The 17774-nt window shown below is 37.7% G+C and overlaps 1 protein-coding gene across 8 annotated transcripts in view; it reads left to right on the top strand.

Annotated features, from left to right (window-relative positions):
- Nucleotides 1–17774, top strand: part of BRAF (B-Raf proto-oncogene, serine/threonine kinase) — a 203937-nt gene that overhangs the window by 170498 nt on the left and 15665 nt on the right. For 3 of the 8 annotated variants that reach the window (XM_021936348.2, XM_021936350.2, XM_031665081.1), the window contains 4 exons: nt 270–316; nt 1107–1225; nt 4971–5102; nt 13418–13552. In XM_021936348.2, coding sequence (XP_021792040.1) covers nt 270–316; nt 1107–1225; nt 4971–5102; nt 13418–13552 — 433 coding nt within the window. Of the gene's footprint in view, nt 1–269; nt 392–1106; nt 1226–4970; nt 5103–6941; nt 7024–13417; nt 13553–17774 lie in introns of those variants that run through there. The other 5 variants (XM_031665082.1, XM_031665083.1, XM_031665084.1 and 2 more) reach the window with 5 other exon arrangements.

The following is a 17774-nucleotide window of genomic DNA, read 5'->3' on the forward strand; positions in this document are numbered from 1 at the left end:
AAAGGTTTGTATTGGTAACTAGTAAAAGATAAAGCAAAGTCTTCTAATAGAAAACAAGATTTCAACTGTACCATTATAGTGATATGTTTCCATAATCTTAAATTCATTTATAGTCTATTTTGATATTCTGTGAAGGGTTTATCACAATGTACAATTTTCAATTGTATCATGATTCTAAATAAGTCTTTACACCCCTAAGTATGTTCTATAGATTTTGAGGCCAGAGTCCTTTAGCCCTACTCAGGTTAAAATGATGTTTTGTTTTTCAGTTACTTACACGCCAAGTCAATCATCCACAGAGACCTCAAGAGTAATAGTATCCTTCCTGAAATTTGTCTGCGAAGTTTGAAAACATCCTGACTTTTTCTTCTGCACTTTGTCTTCACATTATGTAAAAACAGTTTTCATGCTAAGTTCGATATACTGTAAAGAGAATTAACAAAGAATTATGCATGCGTGTATAGGAGAGCAGGATACCACAGCCTGCTTTTGGTTTCTCGACAACTGAACATTACAAGAAAATCTGTCAGAAGTCTTTACAATAGTAGGATTTTTTTATTGCTTGCTTACATTTTATCAGCACTATAAAACTGATAGTTTTGTAACTGTTGGTCCCTTTCAGACCTCTGACCTTGCTCAGTGGTAGTTGAGATATAACTGAAGGCTCTAAATTATATAACAACGAGGTGAGAAAAACATAGTATTTCTTCTTCCCTAAGTGCAGACTAAGATACTGTCTGCAGCATCTTCATTCCAACGAAGAGCCTGTACAGCTTGCCCAGGAGTGCCAAGAGAATATCTGGTCCTACGTTGCTAAACTCTAATGGGAAAGTTTCAGGTTCTCCCGTAAACTTAGGAAAGCATCTCACCTCATCCTAGCACATTTCAAGCCCCCAAAATCTTAAAAGCAGGTTGTATAGGCTAAATAGAACTAATCATTGTTTTAGACATACTTACTGACTTTAAGAGGAAAGATGAAGTACTGTGTTTTAAAGAATATTATATTACAGAATTATAGAAATTAGATCTCTTACCTAAAATCTTCATAATGCTTGCTCTGATAGGAAAATGAGATCTACTGTTTTCCTTTACTTACTGCACCTCAGATATATTTCTTCATGAAGACCTCACAGTAAAAATAGGTGATTTTGGTCTAGCTACAGTGAAATCTCGATGGAGTGGGTCCCATCAGTTTGAACAGTTGTCTGGATCCATTTTGTGGATGGTAAGAATTGAGGCTATTTTTCCACTGATTAAATTTTTGGCCCTGAGATGCTGCTGAGTTACTAGAGAGTCATTGAAGGTTTAAACTATAGTATTTTCATAGTCCCCAGTATTCACAAAAATCAATGTTCTTATTTTTCATGTAAATAGATTTTTTAACTTTTTTCTTTACCCTTAAAAAGAGTATTTTGAAACCAATTTCAGTGTATCTCAAACAAAAATATATGTCTTATAAACAGTGTTTCATATTTTATTCAAAATTGTTTAAAGTATTTTGTGTTCAAAATGTTCTGTGTATCCTGTTGAAAAAAAAACAGGTATGCAATTTAAGGCAGGTGTGATCTACAGCCATTATTATGGTTTTGCTAAGAAAACTACTCCTTTTAACAGAGAAGCTGTTTCACAATCTTATTTAAGCCTAATTTGGAAAGTTACTTCCTTTAGACTAGAAAGAGTCTCATAATTATGGGGCAGCTGGAAGAGGAAAGACCAAAAAAAAGAGAGGTAGATTAACAGCCTTGTGCTGTCTTGCATAGCTCTTTCTTTCTCTTTCTTTCTTCCTGTTTTTTGCTTTGTGAAAAAGAAGAAAGAGAAGTTCTAAAAGAAGGGAACTAAAATTTCTGTGCAGTTGCAGCAAGCTGTGGAAAGTTCAGTCATATGAATCATTCCCTAAAACAGCATTCTTAAAAGGGTCCCTCACAGCGTTTTAGAGGGCCCACAAGATCTTCCCTTTGTGAGACAAGATTGTCTTTGTATCATTCAACCAAAACAACACATCGCAACAGATTGAGTGCAAAAGCAAATATGAGAATCCAGCTGGCTTCTGTTAAGTCAGACATTGAAGAGAATCACAGGCCAGGCATGGTGGCTCAAGCCCATAGTTCCAGCTATTTGGGAGGCTGGGGCAGGAGGATCATTTGATCCTAGAAGTTGACTGGCCTGCTCAACATAGTGAGACCCAATCTCTAAACCATAAAAGGTGGATAATTGTACTACTATTCTTACTAAACTTTTTTTTTTTTTGATAATAGTTATTTTTCATTTAAAATGAATGATCTGTGTTAACATCTGCTTGTTATTATTTTAGTAGTTAAATGAATTAATAGTTTAATTTCTCCATTAAATTTTAATGATAAATATCCACAGATACAATCCACATAAAGAAAAGTGCTTTAGTGTCCTCAATAATTTTTAAGAGTGAAAAAGAGTCCTGAGACCAAAAAGTTTGAAAACCACAGCTCTAAGCTGAATACAGGCTTTCCCAAAAGTCTTAGTGTAATTCTAAGCTTTAAATAACTTAATCTGCACTAAGACTTTTGGGCACCCTGCTGGAAACAGAAAAGTTGTAAGGGCTTTCAAAGCCGCAAACTGTATGTAGCAGTCTCCAAAAAGGGAAGTCCAAGGTAGGACTCCCAAGTTTGTCCGAATAAACCTAGAGTTAAATTGAGCTATGATTTCTCATGACAGTAAGTAGAATTAGGGCAGGTGGCAAGGTGGAAGAGTATTCTAGTACCCTAACCTCCTCTAAGTCTCTTGACCTGAAATGTTGAGTTGGACTAGTAGATTTCCAGTGCCCCTTCTGTTTCTAAGATTCAGTGATTGGAGTTAGCTAGATTTTTTTCATCGTTTAACATGTTTAACTGCTTTAATTTATAATTGTAAGTGATAGAAAAATTAATAACTATAATCTGATGTCAGGCACCTTTATTAAGGCATACACACCTTGTGAAAATGATGGCATTGTATCCTAAAAGGATGAGGGAAAACAGATTTTAAGTGCTGAAATTGCAAAACCTAAAACTATAAACAATAGTCACGTGCTTCTAAAGTATGTTAATTTTTAACTATGTGGGAGAGTTAGGCTCAATCAAGTCTCTAGTTTTGTCCTTACTTTTTCAAAAACCTTAATACAGTTTGTAGATTATTATACATAAAGTTTTATATTTTCTTACAATTAATTTTTTGTTGATACCTGTATTCTTCCATGCTGAGTTTTAAGACAAGAGAATAATAGCCAACAGCACCCTTCATTGTTAAACCAATCCTGGGTTGATACTGCCCTTAGAAATATGGAACATTCATATCATAGGAGAGAAGAATTTGGTTATAACTAAGGCTGTGTGGTCCTCTGAATTATATACAATGTTCTTCTCAACTTTATTTATATCTTAGGAGAGAGAGAAACCTTTGTGAGAGTTTTTACAAATTAAATCACTAAATTGAAGATTCATCAGGCATTTCTTAAAATAGGTGACATGCAACTTGTCATCAAACTATCTACCACCAACAGTGTGAGATAAAACTAAATTAAAAGAAAAAAGCAGTTCATCTGATTTCTACTTCATCTCTCACAAAAATTGGTTCAGGCTTTGAAAATTATACCTTTGCCATACCAGCCTCTCAGGATTCTGGCTTGCTCATTACATCACAGTTATATGTGGTTTATTTTGTACTGTATTACTAAAAGCAACTATGAACAAAATGTATGACAAAGCGAAGTAGATCAACTTTCTCCTTCACTTCCATCCTCTCGTGCTCTTCAGGACATCCCACAGATCTTCCATCAGTGGGTCTCAACTTTGGTTGGACATTAGAATCATCTGGGGAGCTTTAAAGACTAATTAATGTTTGAGTCCCACCACCAGATTCTGATATGTTCTGTGATTGGACTGGAGTGTAGTCTGGACGTTGAGGGGTTTAAGGCTCCACGGGTCATTCTCATTTGCAGCGGTTGCTGAGTGCCATTATTGCCTCTCCTTGTGAGATGCCTGCCTTACCCAGACCAATAACCAGGAATTTTGTCCCAGGTCTTTCAGCCATTTTTGCAGAGTTAGTACCACTTTTGCTGTCAAATTGACATTGTCATAAACTTTTCATTAATATACTGCCATTTCGATTCCTTCCAAATGAAACAATACAGAAGACAAGGTGAAAGAATAACTCTTTTAAGCTCATATTTAACCAACTGTTTATTGTATTTCATGTAAATAAGAAACCTAATTGTGCAATACAATGACTGAAATGTGTAAAAATGTAGCAAATAGGATTGTTTCATTGCCCAAGAAGCAGCAGCCAAAAGATTCTTCATACCATCTTTTACTAAATCTACCCGCTGTCTTGCTTTTGTTAATAAAGCATCCATGGCATGTTTATACCATATGCTGATTCCATAGTTTGAAAGGGGATTTGAGTTTATCAGTCTTGAAATTCTACCATTATTTTCTAAGGTGTCCTCAGATGAGAAAAGTTGTTTGTACCAATGGGGAAACTTAAATTCTAGGACAGTTACTACAGTAGTTGTGCTGCTCCTAAGCATCTTATAACCACAAGTCTAGTATTTATTTGCTGAATCAGGAATGGGAAGTGGGAACTGATTCTAATAGGGTAAATCATGGGAAGAATTCAAATGGCAGTGATGGTATTTTGTGCAGAAAGAGATTGCCTAAATAATTATTGAATTATAAAATCTTAGTAATGCAATAACAAAATCTCTGCTAATACTGTCTCTTTCTGAGTTTATAGAGCAGAGGTTTTTTTCTTCATCTTAGTTTTATTTCTTTGACTATTAAGAGAATTGATTACATATTAGATTACATATTACATATTAGACAGATGTTTTAACGTATTACATATTAGACAGATGTTTTAACGGTAAAACCCTAGGAATTATAATAGCTTGTTTTTCAGTCTTTGGTCAGTTGAAGTGAAGAATTAACTAGAATATTTTTCTTTGTATGTTCTAACAGGCACCAGAAGTCATCAGAATGCAAGATAAAAATCCATACAGCTTTCAGTCAGATGTATATGCATTTGGGATTGTTCTGTATGAATTGATGACTGGACAGTTACCTTATTCAAATATCAATAACAGGGACCAGGTAAATATTTACCACCTCTTGGTGTTTATTTTACCATCTGTATACAAGGCTCCAGGTAGTTGTAGAAAATAAGTGTTAACTTCTGGGTAAGCATGAAGGATAGAACTCTTGATTTTTGTTACCAGTTTTAGAAATCGTTTGTATACTTTTGGCAGTAATAGCAACACGTAAGTCCTTTCCTTAGAATATCAGTCATAAATGTTACAATGGAATAAAATTCCTGATTTTCTGACTAGAAACTACAGATACAACAATGGATATTTCTTGACCATAGCACAGTTAGAAGAATGAGCTCTGCTACTGTAGCATCTGGGCATTATACTGTTCACTGTATCACAGTTGTGCTGTCAGAACAGGCACTCAGCTATGAGCTTCTTTATATTAAATTCTTTTAGAATTACTAAGGTTTCTTGAAATCTTTAATTTTTAAAACTAGGTAAATGGAAGGAATCACGCTTTGATTTTTCTATAATGAGAATTCTAGTAGGAGGGTAATTTTTTACTTCTTTCCTTCCTCAGCTCCTGTTCCCTGTCCCTTACCTTCCAAAAGGTACTAACATAGCCTCATGGAGCTCTTAGCCTTTTCTATCTCTGCCTCAGTAAGCTCGCTTAGACTTTTAAAATTGGCCAAGAAAAGTGAATTGTCTTTACTAAAATTACCTTGAATAACTACATTTTAAAAGGTTTGTGAATGTGTGTGTAGAGAGATTACAACAGTTACCCTGTTAATATATTAAAAACACTAGTTGACCACATAAACTCTAATTAAAGAATATTTATCCTTTATGCTGTGATTTGCCTCAGAACCACCTGGGAATTTTGTTTAAAAATGGGGATACTGGTGCAGATTCTAATTAAATGGGGAGGAGCCAATCACCTGCATTTTTTTCTGTTTCCCAGGTGATTCCAATACAGACCAAAGTTGAGAATCACCAGTCTAAATAATTTTTTTAAAAAGAGCGCAAACTTTTTAGGTATTTCATCATAACTTCCCAACCTAATGAGATGGTAGTTCTTGTATATAAATGTTACTGCTTCATTTAAGTGATTTGGTCTGTTTTGTCAAGAGCTCAACTCTCTCTTTTTGGTGCTAACTCTGAGTAGCTTTCTCACTTCACCTATTGTGATATCGGAGAAATAATCTCTTAAGTTACCATGTACTTTGTGTGTGTACTTATTGAATCACCATATGCCCCTTACACAACAGTGGTCTTGACTGTGTTTGATGGTTTTTAAAAATGGCTACATTTCTACCCAGTTCATTATAAAACTAAATTTTGGTTGGTGTTGGCCTTTCTAACTACTTCATAGCTTTAGAATGTTGAGTCTTAGTTTTGAGTGTGAAACAACATGACTTTGGATCTGATGTTTTAAGCCTGCATGAAACTTAGATTCAGGATGGACTGAAATTTCAGCTAAAGAACATAATTGAAACATTGTTCTTACTGTACTTGTGATAGATCTATATCACTGAAATGGTTGATTTGACAGTGGCAGTCGGGGTAGCGAAATGGTCTCTAATTTACAAGCTTTATGTCCTCTGCCTTTTGTAGTCTTATTAATTCGATCATACAGCATAACATCCTGCACCATGTTCACTTTTCCTGTACATAATATTTTTCTGGAGGAATTATGGATTTTTAGTTTAGTTTCAGTTGATTTATCATATAGACTACAAATTAATAAAAATTTATGAACCTAAGATCTGGATGAAATTTGTCAGTGAATACGTTTATCTTAATACAGTAATAAAATTGTAATATAGAAACAAGTATTATCTCCAAAATACGGATAAAAGCATCCCAGAGTTCTGCACTCATCCACTTCTTGGCATTTTAGGTGCTTTGTCCTCCATGGGAGTATAATAAATGATGTGGCAAGGGCTTACTCTCCATGAGAGGAATGTGTGACCAACAGAAGGGTAAGGCCTTTACTAGTTAATTCTTTCTAATAGTATAGTTAGAACCTTCTGGAATTTACTAGTCTGAAACCAAGTTAAGTATTTAATGGAGAAGAAGGAGGTAAAAGAATGATGTCCTCTTACAACTACCCCCATTCTGCTTCATTACCCTCTAGTCTACTTTCATCAAATAGTACTTTCTATGAAACTCCACATTTTGAAGAGTTAACTCTGGCCATCCTCAATGAAGTTGCCCTAGGTATTGTTCCATTCATCCTTTGATTTTTCTTTTGCTGTCTATAATACTTGGATCTCCATGCTCTCAGATTAGACTTCTGTTTAAGAATCCAGGAATATTCTTTACTATGCAATGTGAATACCATTCCCCTAGACTCTCATGCCCATAGTCTGAGGTGGCAGATTTTGCCTGTAAATTCAGAGCACAGCTGGTAAAGCAGTGTGATGTAATGGCAGGTCTTGGACTCAGGTAGGTAGACTGGTCTACCTACCTCTCTGGGTATCTTTTTTTTCCTTTTTTCTTTTTTCTTTCTTTTTTTTTTTTTTTTCCCCCAAGACGGAGTCTCACTCTGTTGCCCAGGCTGGAATGCAGTGGCCTGATCTCAGCTCACTGCAACCTCTGCCTCCTGGGTTCAGCGATTCTTCTGTCTCATCCTCCCGAGTAGCTGGGATTGCAGGAGTGCACCACTATGCCCAACTAATTTTTTTGTATTTTTGGTAGAGACGGAGGTTTCACCATGCTGGTCAGGCTGGTCTCGAACTCCCGACCTGATGATCCGCCCGCGTTGGCCTCCCAGAGTGCTGGGATTACAGGTGTGAGCCACTGCACCTGGCCTTTTTTCTTTTTTCAGTTACCCCCAAAATAAGGGAATTCGGCTAAAGAATTTCTTCCAGCTTCAAAAATCAGATTCTTTTCTAAAATAGGTATCTTAGCTCTTTGCAAAGTAGTATGCCTTTTTACCTTTATTCACCCTAGTACTAAAAGTCTGGGAGATCACTTTGTCATCCCCCAACTCTTCTTTATCATTCCAACATTATTCTCTCTAATCACCCTGTTCTTCCCTCCTTCAGTGCATTTTCTCTTGTAAGTTGGGATTAATAATGTGCTCACTTAAGCTAGGAATATTGACTATACCTTTATGGCTTTCTTTTCTTGGAGCAGAAGTGCTGTGTCTTCTTCGAAGAATAGATAGCATATATCCGTTATTTCAAGTGTATTCCAGTTATAATTGCTGCATAACAAACCACCCAGAATGTAGTAGCTTAAAATATGAATCTGTAGGTTGGGCTGTTCTCAGTGAGAAAGATTCTTACCAGTTTCACACCGTATTGACTAGAGTAGGTACACTGGGTGTTAAAAGGATCTACTCGAAAGTGGCTCATTCACATATCTGGCAAGTTGGTGCTAGCTAGAAGCCAGAAGCTCAGTTATTCTCCACATGAGCCTTTCCTTGCGGACCTCTTTGCAGGTCTTCGAGGACCTCTTCACTGGTCTTCCTCACAGCATGGTGGCTAGGTTCTAAGCACAAGATCTGAAGAAACAGGAACTAAGTACTAGTCTCTTATCAACAGGCAAATTATTTTAATAGAAAATGTTTTCAATACCAACTATATACAAAGCACTGTGGAATATAGAAAGATTCAAAATGAATAAAAGAAAACACAGGCTCTGCTCTCTCAATGGCATGTGCAGTCCTGTTGAGGCTGTGCTGGGGGTGATACTGAAAATGAGCAGGCATGAGCTCCAGTAATACCGTGGAGTGAATGACAGGGTCGAGACACCAGGAGTACTGAGTGTGGATTGAAAGTATGAAGAATCAGTCCCAGAATTTCAAGCCAAAGTATTGGTTTCGTTGTGTATGTGCCACATGAATCTTCTGTCCATGAATAACATCCAGGAAGAACTTTCCCTTTTTTCTTCTTTCTGTTTCTTCATCAGTCAGCCTCTGCACCCCACCCCAGCAGATACTGAAAGTTGCCTGCTTTGTGCTCTGCACTAACTAAATTCTGTGGGATGTATAAAAACATGAGAGTTGTCTTTGATTTTTTTTTCTCACATTCCTCCTGAAAGACTCTTGAAAAACTATGTATCTCCTTGTATATTTTTTAAGTTGGCATCTAAAAGTTTTTATCTTAAGTTTAAATAATTGCAAAGAATGTAATTTCCAGTATATTCCATTAACATTTTAAAATAAGACTATCTTAGAGAGAGATATATATACATATATATATATATCCCTCTTTTTGAAATATATGCATCAGAATCTAAAAACCATACTGATTTTATGCCTATTAAAAAATAATGAAGCTCTTCATTAATTTCTGGAAGTTTTACATGTTTCCTTTTTTCTCTTCAAACTGTTTGTATTGTTTCTCACAGAAGTTCATCCTAATGTAACATTTGTATGTTTTAAAGCCTTTTATTGACTACCTAAGTTACATCTCTGCAATAAAAATATGTATATAAGTTTAAATTTAGAATTTTACAAAATTGTGACTTCAAGCTCTGATTAGTAATTTTTTAAATTCTGAATTACGTCTTTGTTGCAAGTAATATATAACTGATGAAAGTAGCATATAAGTTTTGATATATGGAAACATAGAAGGTAAAATTATATTGGAAATATGTATCTTAATGATATGGGGCTTTTCTTTTCCCTTCAATTAATGTATGTATCTGTGGATAAATACAGCTTTTTTGCTAGGACACTAGATACTAAGACTTAGTATTTATTCTTTCCATATTTCATTTTTAAAGAGGTAAATACTGAGAAATTTTATCTAAATTATAAGAAGATGACAAAGGCAGGAGTTTTGTTATAACCACATGCAGAGTTTAGTGGTCCCCAAGACCAGCTTCAGGTTTGTTAAAAGGACTCACTGAAAACTCACTGAAAGCTGCTCAAGACTCACTGACAACTGTTAAATTCACAGTTACAGTTTATTACGATGAAAGAATACAGATTAAAATTAACAAGGGAAGAGACCCATAGGACAGAATTCAGGAGCGTTCTTGTTGGAGCTTCCTGTCACCCTCTCCCAATGGAGCTGTGGACAGATCTTCCAGTAGCAATGTATGACAACACACATGGATTGTTGCCAACCAGGGAACCTCACCTGAGCCTTGGAGTCTAGAGTTTTTATTGGGATTCAGTCACATAGATATGATTAATCACCTGCGGGGCTGACCTTAGTTTCCAGCTCCTACAGAGGTCAAGCTGATGCCACATGACCCAGAGCCCTCTATAAATCACATTGTTAGCATAGACTATCTGGCATGGCCCATGGCCCCCAAATAAACAGACACTCTTATCAGGCAGGACATTTTAAGGGCTTAGTGATTACCTCCCAGGAGCCAGGAGCAAAGGCTAGCTCTCTCTTTGAGCAGGGTTAATTCTTTACCACATACTATATCACTCAGTCATTTGAGCTCATTCCTATAATGTACCAAAATTTACTTAGTAACTTGTCATTAAAAATGTTTTAAAAGCTCAGCTGACATTTCAATTAATATTTTTGAAAGTAAAGAGTTGAAAACCAACAGACTTGTTTCCCATTCGTTGGAGCCCAGTTCGACACCAGTATTTAGAAATGTCTCTTTGTTGCCCCAGAGGTTTTTACACCCTGGGACAATGTATACTATAGTTAGGTTACGTATGCGTAAAAGGCGTGCCTTTTGTAAAGTGGTAGAAGGGCAGTTATAACAGGGAAAATGAGAAAGGAAGATAAGTGTTATGCTTCCACTTGAGTGGTTCTCTGGCAAATCACTTTTTTCAAAGGGGATGCCAGTAAGTTGATAGTTGTAGAAATTAATTCCCTTAAAACGACCATGTTGGCTGGGCGTGGTGGCTCACACCTGTAACCCCAGCACTTTGGGAGGCTGAGGCAGGTGGATCACATAAGGTCTGGAGTTCAAGACTAGCCTGGCCAACATGGTGAAACCCCATCTCTACTAAAAAAATACAAACATTAGCTGGGCATGGTGATGTGCACCTATAATCCAGCTACTGGGGAGGCGGAGGCAGGAGAATCTCTTGAACCCAGGAGGGGGAGGTTGCAGTGAGCTGCAATCATACCACTGCACTCCAGCCTGGGCAATAGAGCAAGACTCTGTCTCAAATTTAAAAACAAAAACAAAAAAAAAAAAAACGCACCATGTATATACCTTTGGCAAAGCCTTCCTGTAACCCCAGGGATACTTGACCCTAATTTAAAGACTACGGACATATGACATGGCTAATCAACTAGCAAAAAGTTATCACTCACCTTAATGAATAGTTAACTTAAACATTGAAAACCTCCTGTATCCACAAGGTTATGTTAAATACTGGAGGTAGTGGTGTTATAGATATTTTTTAAGTTTTTTTTTTTTTTTTGAGACAGTCTCGCTCTGTTGCCCAGGCTGGAGTACAGTGGCACAATCTCAGCTCACTGCAACCTCTGCCTCTTGGGTTCAAGCAGTTCCTGGCCTCAGCCTCCCACGTAGCTGGGACTACAGGCACACGCTGCCATGCCCAGCTAATTTTTATATTTTTAGTAGAGACAGGGTTTCATCATCTTGGCCAGGCTGGTCTTGAACTCCTAGACCTCATGATCTACCCTCCTCGGCCTCCCAAAGTGCTGGGATTACAGGCGTGAGCCACCAAGCCTGGCTTCTTTAAGAATTTTTTAAAAACACATATGTATGAGTCACAATCTCTCTGCCCGAGCACCTATAGTCTCATTGGAGAACTTAGATAAGAAACATACCACAAAAAGATTAATAACCACACAAGGCAGTAAATGATCATCACAGCTAGTGGTGGGAAGGAGGACCATTATTACTTCTAGGTGTATAAAGAAAGGTATGATAAGCATGGTTACCTTTCAGTTAGGCCTTGATTCATCTGGATTTCAGGTAGCTGGCGAAGGGGTGAGGGAGGGCATTACAAGCACAGTAGGAGCAGCGGCAATAAAAAAGTTAAAAGTGGCGTCGTGTTGGGATAGTCTTCTCTACAAATCCTCTGTTACTTACTTAACTATATTATCTCAGGCAAGTTACTTAATTTATTTGAGCTTTGGATTCCTTATCTGTAAAACGGGGTCAACACCACCCTTGTAGAATTCTTTTTTGAGTATTAAATTAGATGATATCTAGAATCCAAGTGTCCCAAAGTTTTTTGGCCTTTCGGGGCTATCTTTTCCATTGATAGCCAGGTAAGAATACCTGAATTGCTGTCCATACTATATGACTATAGGCACTCCAGATCCTTTCTCTCAACTTCGAAGACCCCTATTCGAAGTGCTTTACATTCTCCTGGCTGTTGCTTATCACCTGTTGCTCCAAGGTATTATTCCAGGTTACTCCCAGGATTCTAAGACTGCTGTCTTCCATTAAAATGATGATGTTTTGATGGTGTAGCTTCAGTAGGGGGCATTGTGAAAGAAAACTGTACTCCCCTCAATTCAGTATCTCTTTCCAAGGTTCATCCTTTAACCTCTACTATATAGAGACCACATTGCAATCAAAGCTTTACTAATGCCTGGCAGTTAAACAAGGGTCATTACAACACCAAACAGGAAATAACACAATGTTTCAAGCTTGGCCGTTTCTAAAATTCATCAGCTCTGCCCTGTAGCGGGGATCTCTTACGGGCTTTCAATCCACTTTACCCTCTACTCTCCACCTGTTGCACCTATTTCCTCTAAGACCAAAAGCCCTTCTCTCAGGCTGTCCTCCCTGAGTCCCAAGACTCCTAATATCTATCCCTGCCTGCCCTCAAAAGAGGCAAAATATTAGGAAATTAAGAAATTAGAAAAAATTACAAATCTCCGAATCCAGAGAAGACAAGCCTTTTTATTTCATTAAACAGATTTTAGCTCCTACTGGCTTCCCCTTCTCTCCTCTGGGGGAGGCTCTGGTTTGTATAACCAAGTGGTCCATTAGCATTTCCACAATAAAAGGGCTTAAGATGCAGATGCCAAAAAAACTGATTAAATGTTAGCCTTTTTGGTTTTCCCTACATATATGTAAAGGACTTACCACAATATCCAACAACAAGATGTGCTGAATGATTTTTTTTCTTTTTTAAAGTAAAAAAGAGACACTGTCAGATCTGTTTTAGATGGTTACCCTGTGATTGGGAAAATGGACTAGATAAGGAGAGACCAAAAGCAGGGGAGCAATTAGAGAACCTTTGCCACAGTCCAGCAATCATGAAGATTTGAGCTTGCAGCTCCTTTTGTGGGTTCCCTACAATCTATGATGTAGCATTGGTTTTTTAAAACTTTTTATTGAGGTGTAGTACATACATCATAAGCTGTAAATGTACAGCTTATTGTGTTTTCAGTGAATATGAAGTATATTTTTCAATGTATCTACAAGGTTGAATTATTTCCCTTTTTTTTCTCTCTCCAGATAATTTTTATGGTGGGACGAGGATACCTATCTCCAGATCTCAGTAAGGTACGGAGTAACTGTCCAAAAGCCATGAAGAGATTAATGGCAGAGTGCCTCAAAAAGAAAAGAGATGAAAGACCACTCTTTCCCCAAGTAAGAAAAAGCTTCATGCTATCCAAAAGAACAGACTAACATTCATAGACAGATTTCTGAGCACTTTTTTGGGCACACAGTCTGTATTTCGTGAGTTTGGATTCTATGTGCAGACTCCAGACAAGTAAACATATTAAGATGGTTTCATGAGGGTTGAGCAGTGGTACACCTAAAAATTTCGGGTCCCAATACAAAATATTCAGAAAGACTCTGCATTTGTCCATCAGTTCTCAGACTTCTCGGTCTTTGAATTCTTTTACATGTTTAAAAATTATCGAAGACCGCCCCCGCAAAGAGCTTTTGTTTATGTAAGTTTTAATTACCTTATTACAAATTAAAACTATGTTTTTAAAAATTTATGAATTAAACATAATAAACCAATATCTTAAATAATATTTAGGAAAAAACAGTTCTACTATCTAAGAGAAAAAAATTAGTGAGAAGTTGCATTGTTTTACTTATTTTGCAAATCCCTTTGCAAAAAGAAGACAGCTGGATTCTCAGCTTTTGCACTCACATTGCAATATCTCACATCATGTCATCCATAAAAACTCTACTTAACGCTTGTAAAACAATGGCAGTAAAAAAGGCAAATGATATCTTATTGTTATTACAAAAATAGTTTTGACCTCATGGATCCCCTGGTGGTCCACAGACCACATTTTGTGAACCACTGCTTTATTTCTTCTTGGTGGTAAACAGATTCAAGCTTTCCTTTAATACTAGGTCTTTTTGAGGGGCATTTCTGCCTAGTGCAGAAAAAAGAAAAGGCAGTAAGACAGTTGTCAGCTCAGCCTGCCTTCACCTAATTCTTGATAACTCATTGTTTTTGTTTTTGTTTCCCATGTTGGATAAAGCCTTAAGTTAATAAGTCTTAGAAAGAACTGTAACTAAGGCCAGGCGTGGTGACTCATGCCCGTAATCCCAACATTTTGGGAGGCCAAGGCAGGCAGATCACTTGAGGTCAGGAGTTCGAGACCAGCCTGGCCAACATGGCAAAACCCCGTCTCTACTAAAAATACAAAAATTAGCTGGGGATGGTGGCAGGAGCCTGTAATCCCAGCCACTCAGGAGGCTGAGGCATGAGAGTCACCTGAACCCAGGAGGTGGAGATTGCAGTGAGCTGAGGTGACGCCACTGCACTCCAGTCAGGGTGACAGAATGAGACTGTCTCAAAAAAAAAAAAAAAAAAAAAAAATCTAAATACCTCAACTAGCTTACAGAGTTTAGCTGTAGTAGATATTGTAAGATAAATGCAATGTTTTCTGATACTTAGGGAGCTCCTGATAACACTGGATAAATATGCCTTCATGAATCAGTACAGTTTCAAGTGGGAAGTGCTGTTTCCCATAGTAACCCTGCTACCCTAATTACTGGAGTGTTCATTTATGAACTCTTAGGCCTTCGAATGCCCAATCCTAGCTGGGTAACTCAGACAGAAGTCACTGTTACTGGAATGAGATTCACTCATCCTTTATTTTTAAATCTAAAAAACATTCTTCTCTAAAGAATGAAAGAAGGTAAAATTGATGGTTTTTAACAAGTCTCTCAGGGTGTTGCCTAAGAAAAGAAAGGGAAAGCTAAGTGGTTCAGTGGGTAGATATAAGTTTCATTTTTCAGGGTTCAAAGTTACTGTTCCTTTGAGGAAGAGTTTTTATTTTTTTATTTGTTTCTCTAAGTCAGGAAACCTCTGAGTTGAGACTGTCCTGGTGAGAGACCAGTGCTGCTGACCAGCTTCAGCATGACCCTCTCCCATGTTCCCTTTTCACATCATGGTGCTCAGGTTTCTTACTTAGCATGGTTGATTGACATTAATAATGCAAAGTACATCCTTAGGCCTACTTTTAAAATGATATTAAAGGGGGCAAAATGCTTAGCTCATACTTCTAAATATAACATTTCATTAATTACATGGTTTCAAAAACTGAAGTACATATGTGAACTTTCCAGATTATTGGAGGCTGTCCCTTTTAAGTGTTATTTTAAAATTTTTGTTACAGGATATCTTTTCACACCCTATTGTTGTGTGCCACATAAATTTTAGATGGCTAAAGATCTATATATTTTTTAAAATATAAAATATGAAATCATTTTTATAGTTTTGAGGTAGGAAAGCCTTCCTTAATAGACAAAATTCAGAAGGAAAAAATTAGCAGATGTGAGTACATTAAAAATGTTTAAACTTCTATATAGAAAAATAACATTGAAAGATAAAGAGAATAATTGTAGCATATATAACAAAAAGTAAATGTTTATAATATACAAAGGATTCCTTCAAATCAGTAAGTAAAAAACAATAGAAAATGGGCAAAGGGAATATGAACGGGTGATTCACATAATAAATACAAATGGTGAATGAATTTAGGGAAAGGTGTAAAGATGTCCATGGCGGTCAGTAAAATGCAAAGACATACAACAGTGAAATATATTTTAATTTTGCCTCTCAGGTTGGTAATATCCAGCACTGGGAACAATGTTGGGAAGTGAGGAGAAGAGCATTCTTTCTAAAATTTTAAAGGTTTGGTGGGAGGCACCATTTTGGAAGAACTTGGTAGAATCCATAAATTCAAAGTACTTCTAAAAATCTGTGCTATGTAACCTATTTCATAAGTATTCAGATCTATATAAGAATGTTTACTGTAATAAGAAAAAGACATTAAGATTTAGTTTTGTATTGATGACATAGATATTGGTGAGAGAAAAAGAAAACAAGACAGAAAACAAAATGTAGTATGATACTCTTTTTTTTTTTTTTTAAATAGCCAGAGCCTGTTCTGTTGCCCAGGCTGGAGTGCAGTAATATGATCATAGCCCACTGCAGCCTCAAACTCCTGGGCTCAAGCGATCCTCTCACCTCAGCCTCCTAAGTAGCTGGGACTGCAAGTGCCCATCACCACACCCAGCTAATTTCTTGTGGTGGTGGTGGTGGTGGTGGTGGTTGTAGAGATAGACTCTGACTATGTTGCCCAGGCTGGTCTTGAACTCCTGGGCTCAAGCGATCCTCTGGCCTCAGCCTCCCAAGTGCTGGGATTACAGGCATGAGCCCAGTGCCCAGGCTGATAACCACTTTAAAAGGTTGTACAGAGGCCAGGCGCGGTGGCTCACACCTGTAATCCCCGCACTTTGGGAGGCCAAAGCAGGCGGATCACTTGAGGTTGGGAGTTCGAGACTAGCCTGACCAACATGGAGAAACCCTGACTCTATTAAGAATACAAAATTAGCCAGGCATGGTGGCACATGCCTGTAATCCCAGCTACTCGGGAGGCTGGGGTAGGGAAATCGTTTGAACCCAGAAGGTGGAGGTTTTGGTGAGCCGAGATTGTGCCATTGCACTCCAGCCTGGGCAACGAGAGTGAAATTCTGTCTCAAAAAAAAAAAAAAAAAAATGTTGTACAGGTGGGCTGTTTTCATAGATGTATTTTTATACATAAAAAAGGTACTGAAGAGGCCAGGCGCAGTGACTCACACCTGTAATCCCAGCACTTTGGGAGGCCAAGGTGGGTGGATCACTTGAGGTCAGGAGTTCGAGATCAGCCTGGGCAACATGGTGAAACCTGTCTCTACTAAAAATACAAAATTAGCCGGGCTTGGTGGCACATGCCTGTGATCCCAGCTACTCAGGAGGCTGAGACAGGAGAATCACTTAAACCTGGGAGGCAGAGGTTGTGGTGAGTTGAGATTGTGCCACTGCACTCCAGCCTGGACAATAGAGTGAGACTCAGTCTCAAAAAAAAAAAAAAAAAAAAAGATACAGAAGAAAGTATAGACTCCAACAGTAGTTATCCCTGGAGAGCAGGATTTGAGAGCCTTATACTCTTTATACATTTCTATAGTATTTTAATTCTTATTTGCATGTTATACTTGGAATTTAAAATTTTTTGCAACTGCTTCTTTTTCTTATATTAATCATCATAAAGATTACTTTTTTAAAAATACAAGTTTAACTTTTGAAAACAATTTTCAGCCAGGTGTGATGGCTGGTGTCTGTAATCCCAGCCCTTTGGGAGGCTGAGGCAGGCAGATCACCTGAGGTCAGGAGTTTGAGACCAGCCTGGCCAACTTGGTGAAACCCTGTCTCTACCAGAAATACAAAAATGTAGCTGGGTATGGTGGTGGGCACCTGTAATCCCAGCTACTCGGGAGGCGGAGGCAGGAGAATCGCTTGAACCCAGGAGGCGGAGGTTGCAGTGAGCTGAGATTGTGCCACTGCACTGTAGCCTGG

This window comes from Papio anubis, chromosome 4 (genome assembly GCF_008728515.1).
Source record: "Papio anubis isolate 15944 chromosome 4, Panubis1.0, whole genome shotgun sequence".
Lineage (NCBI taxonomy): Eukaryota > Metazoa > Chordata > Mammalia > Primates > Cercopithecidae > Papio > Papio anubis.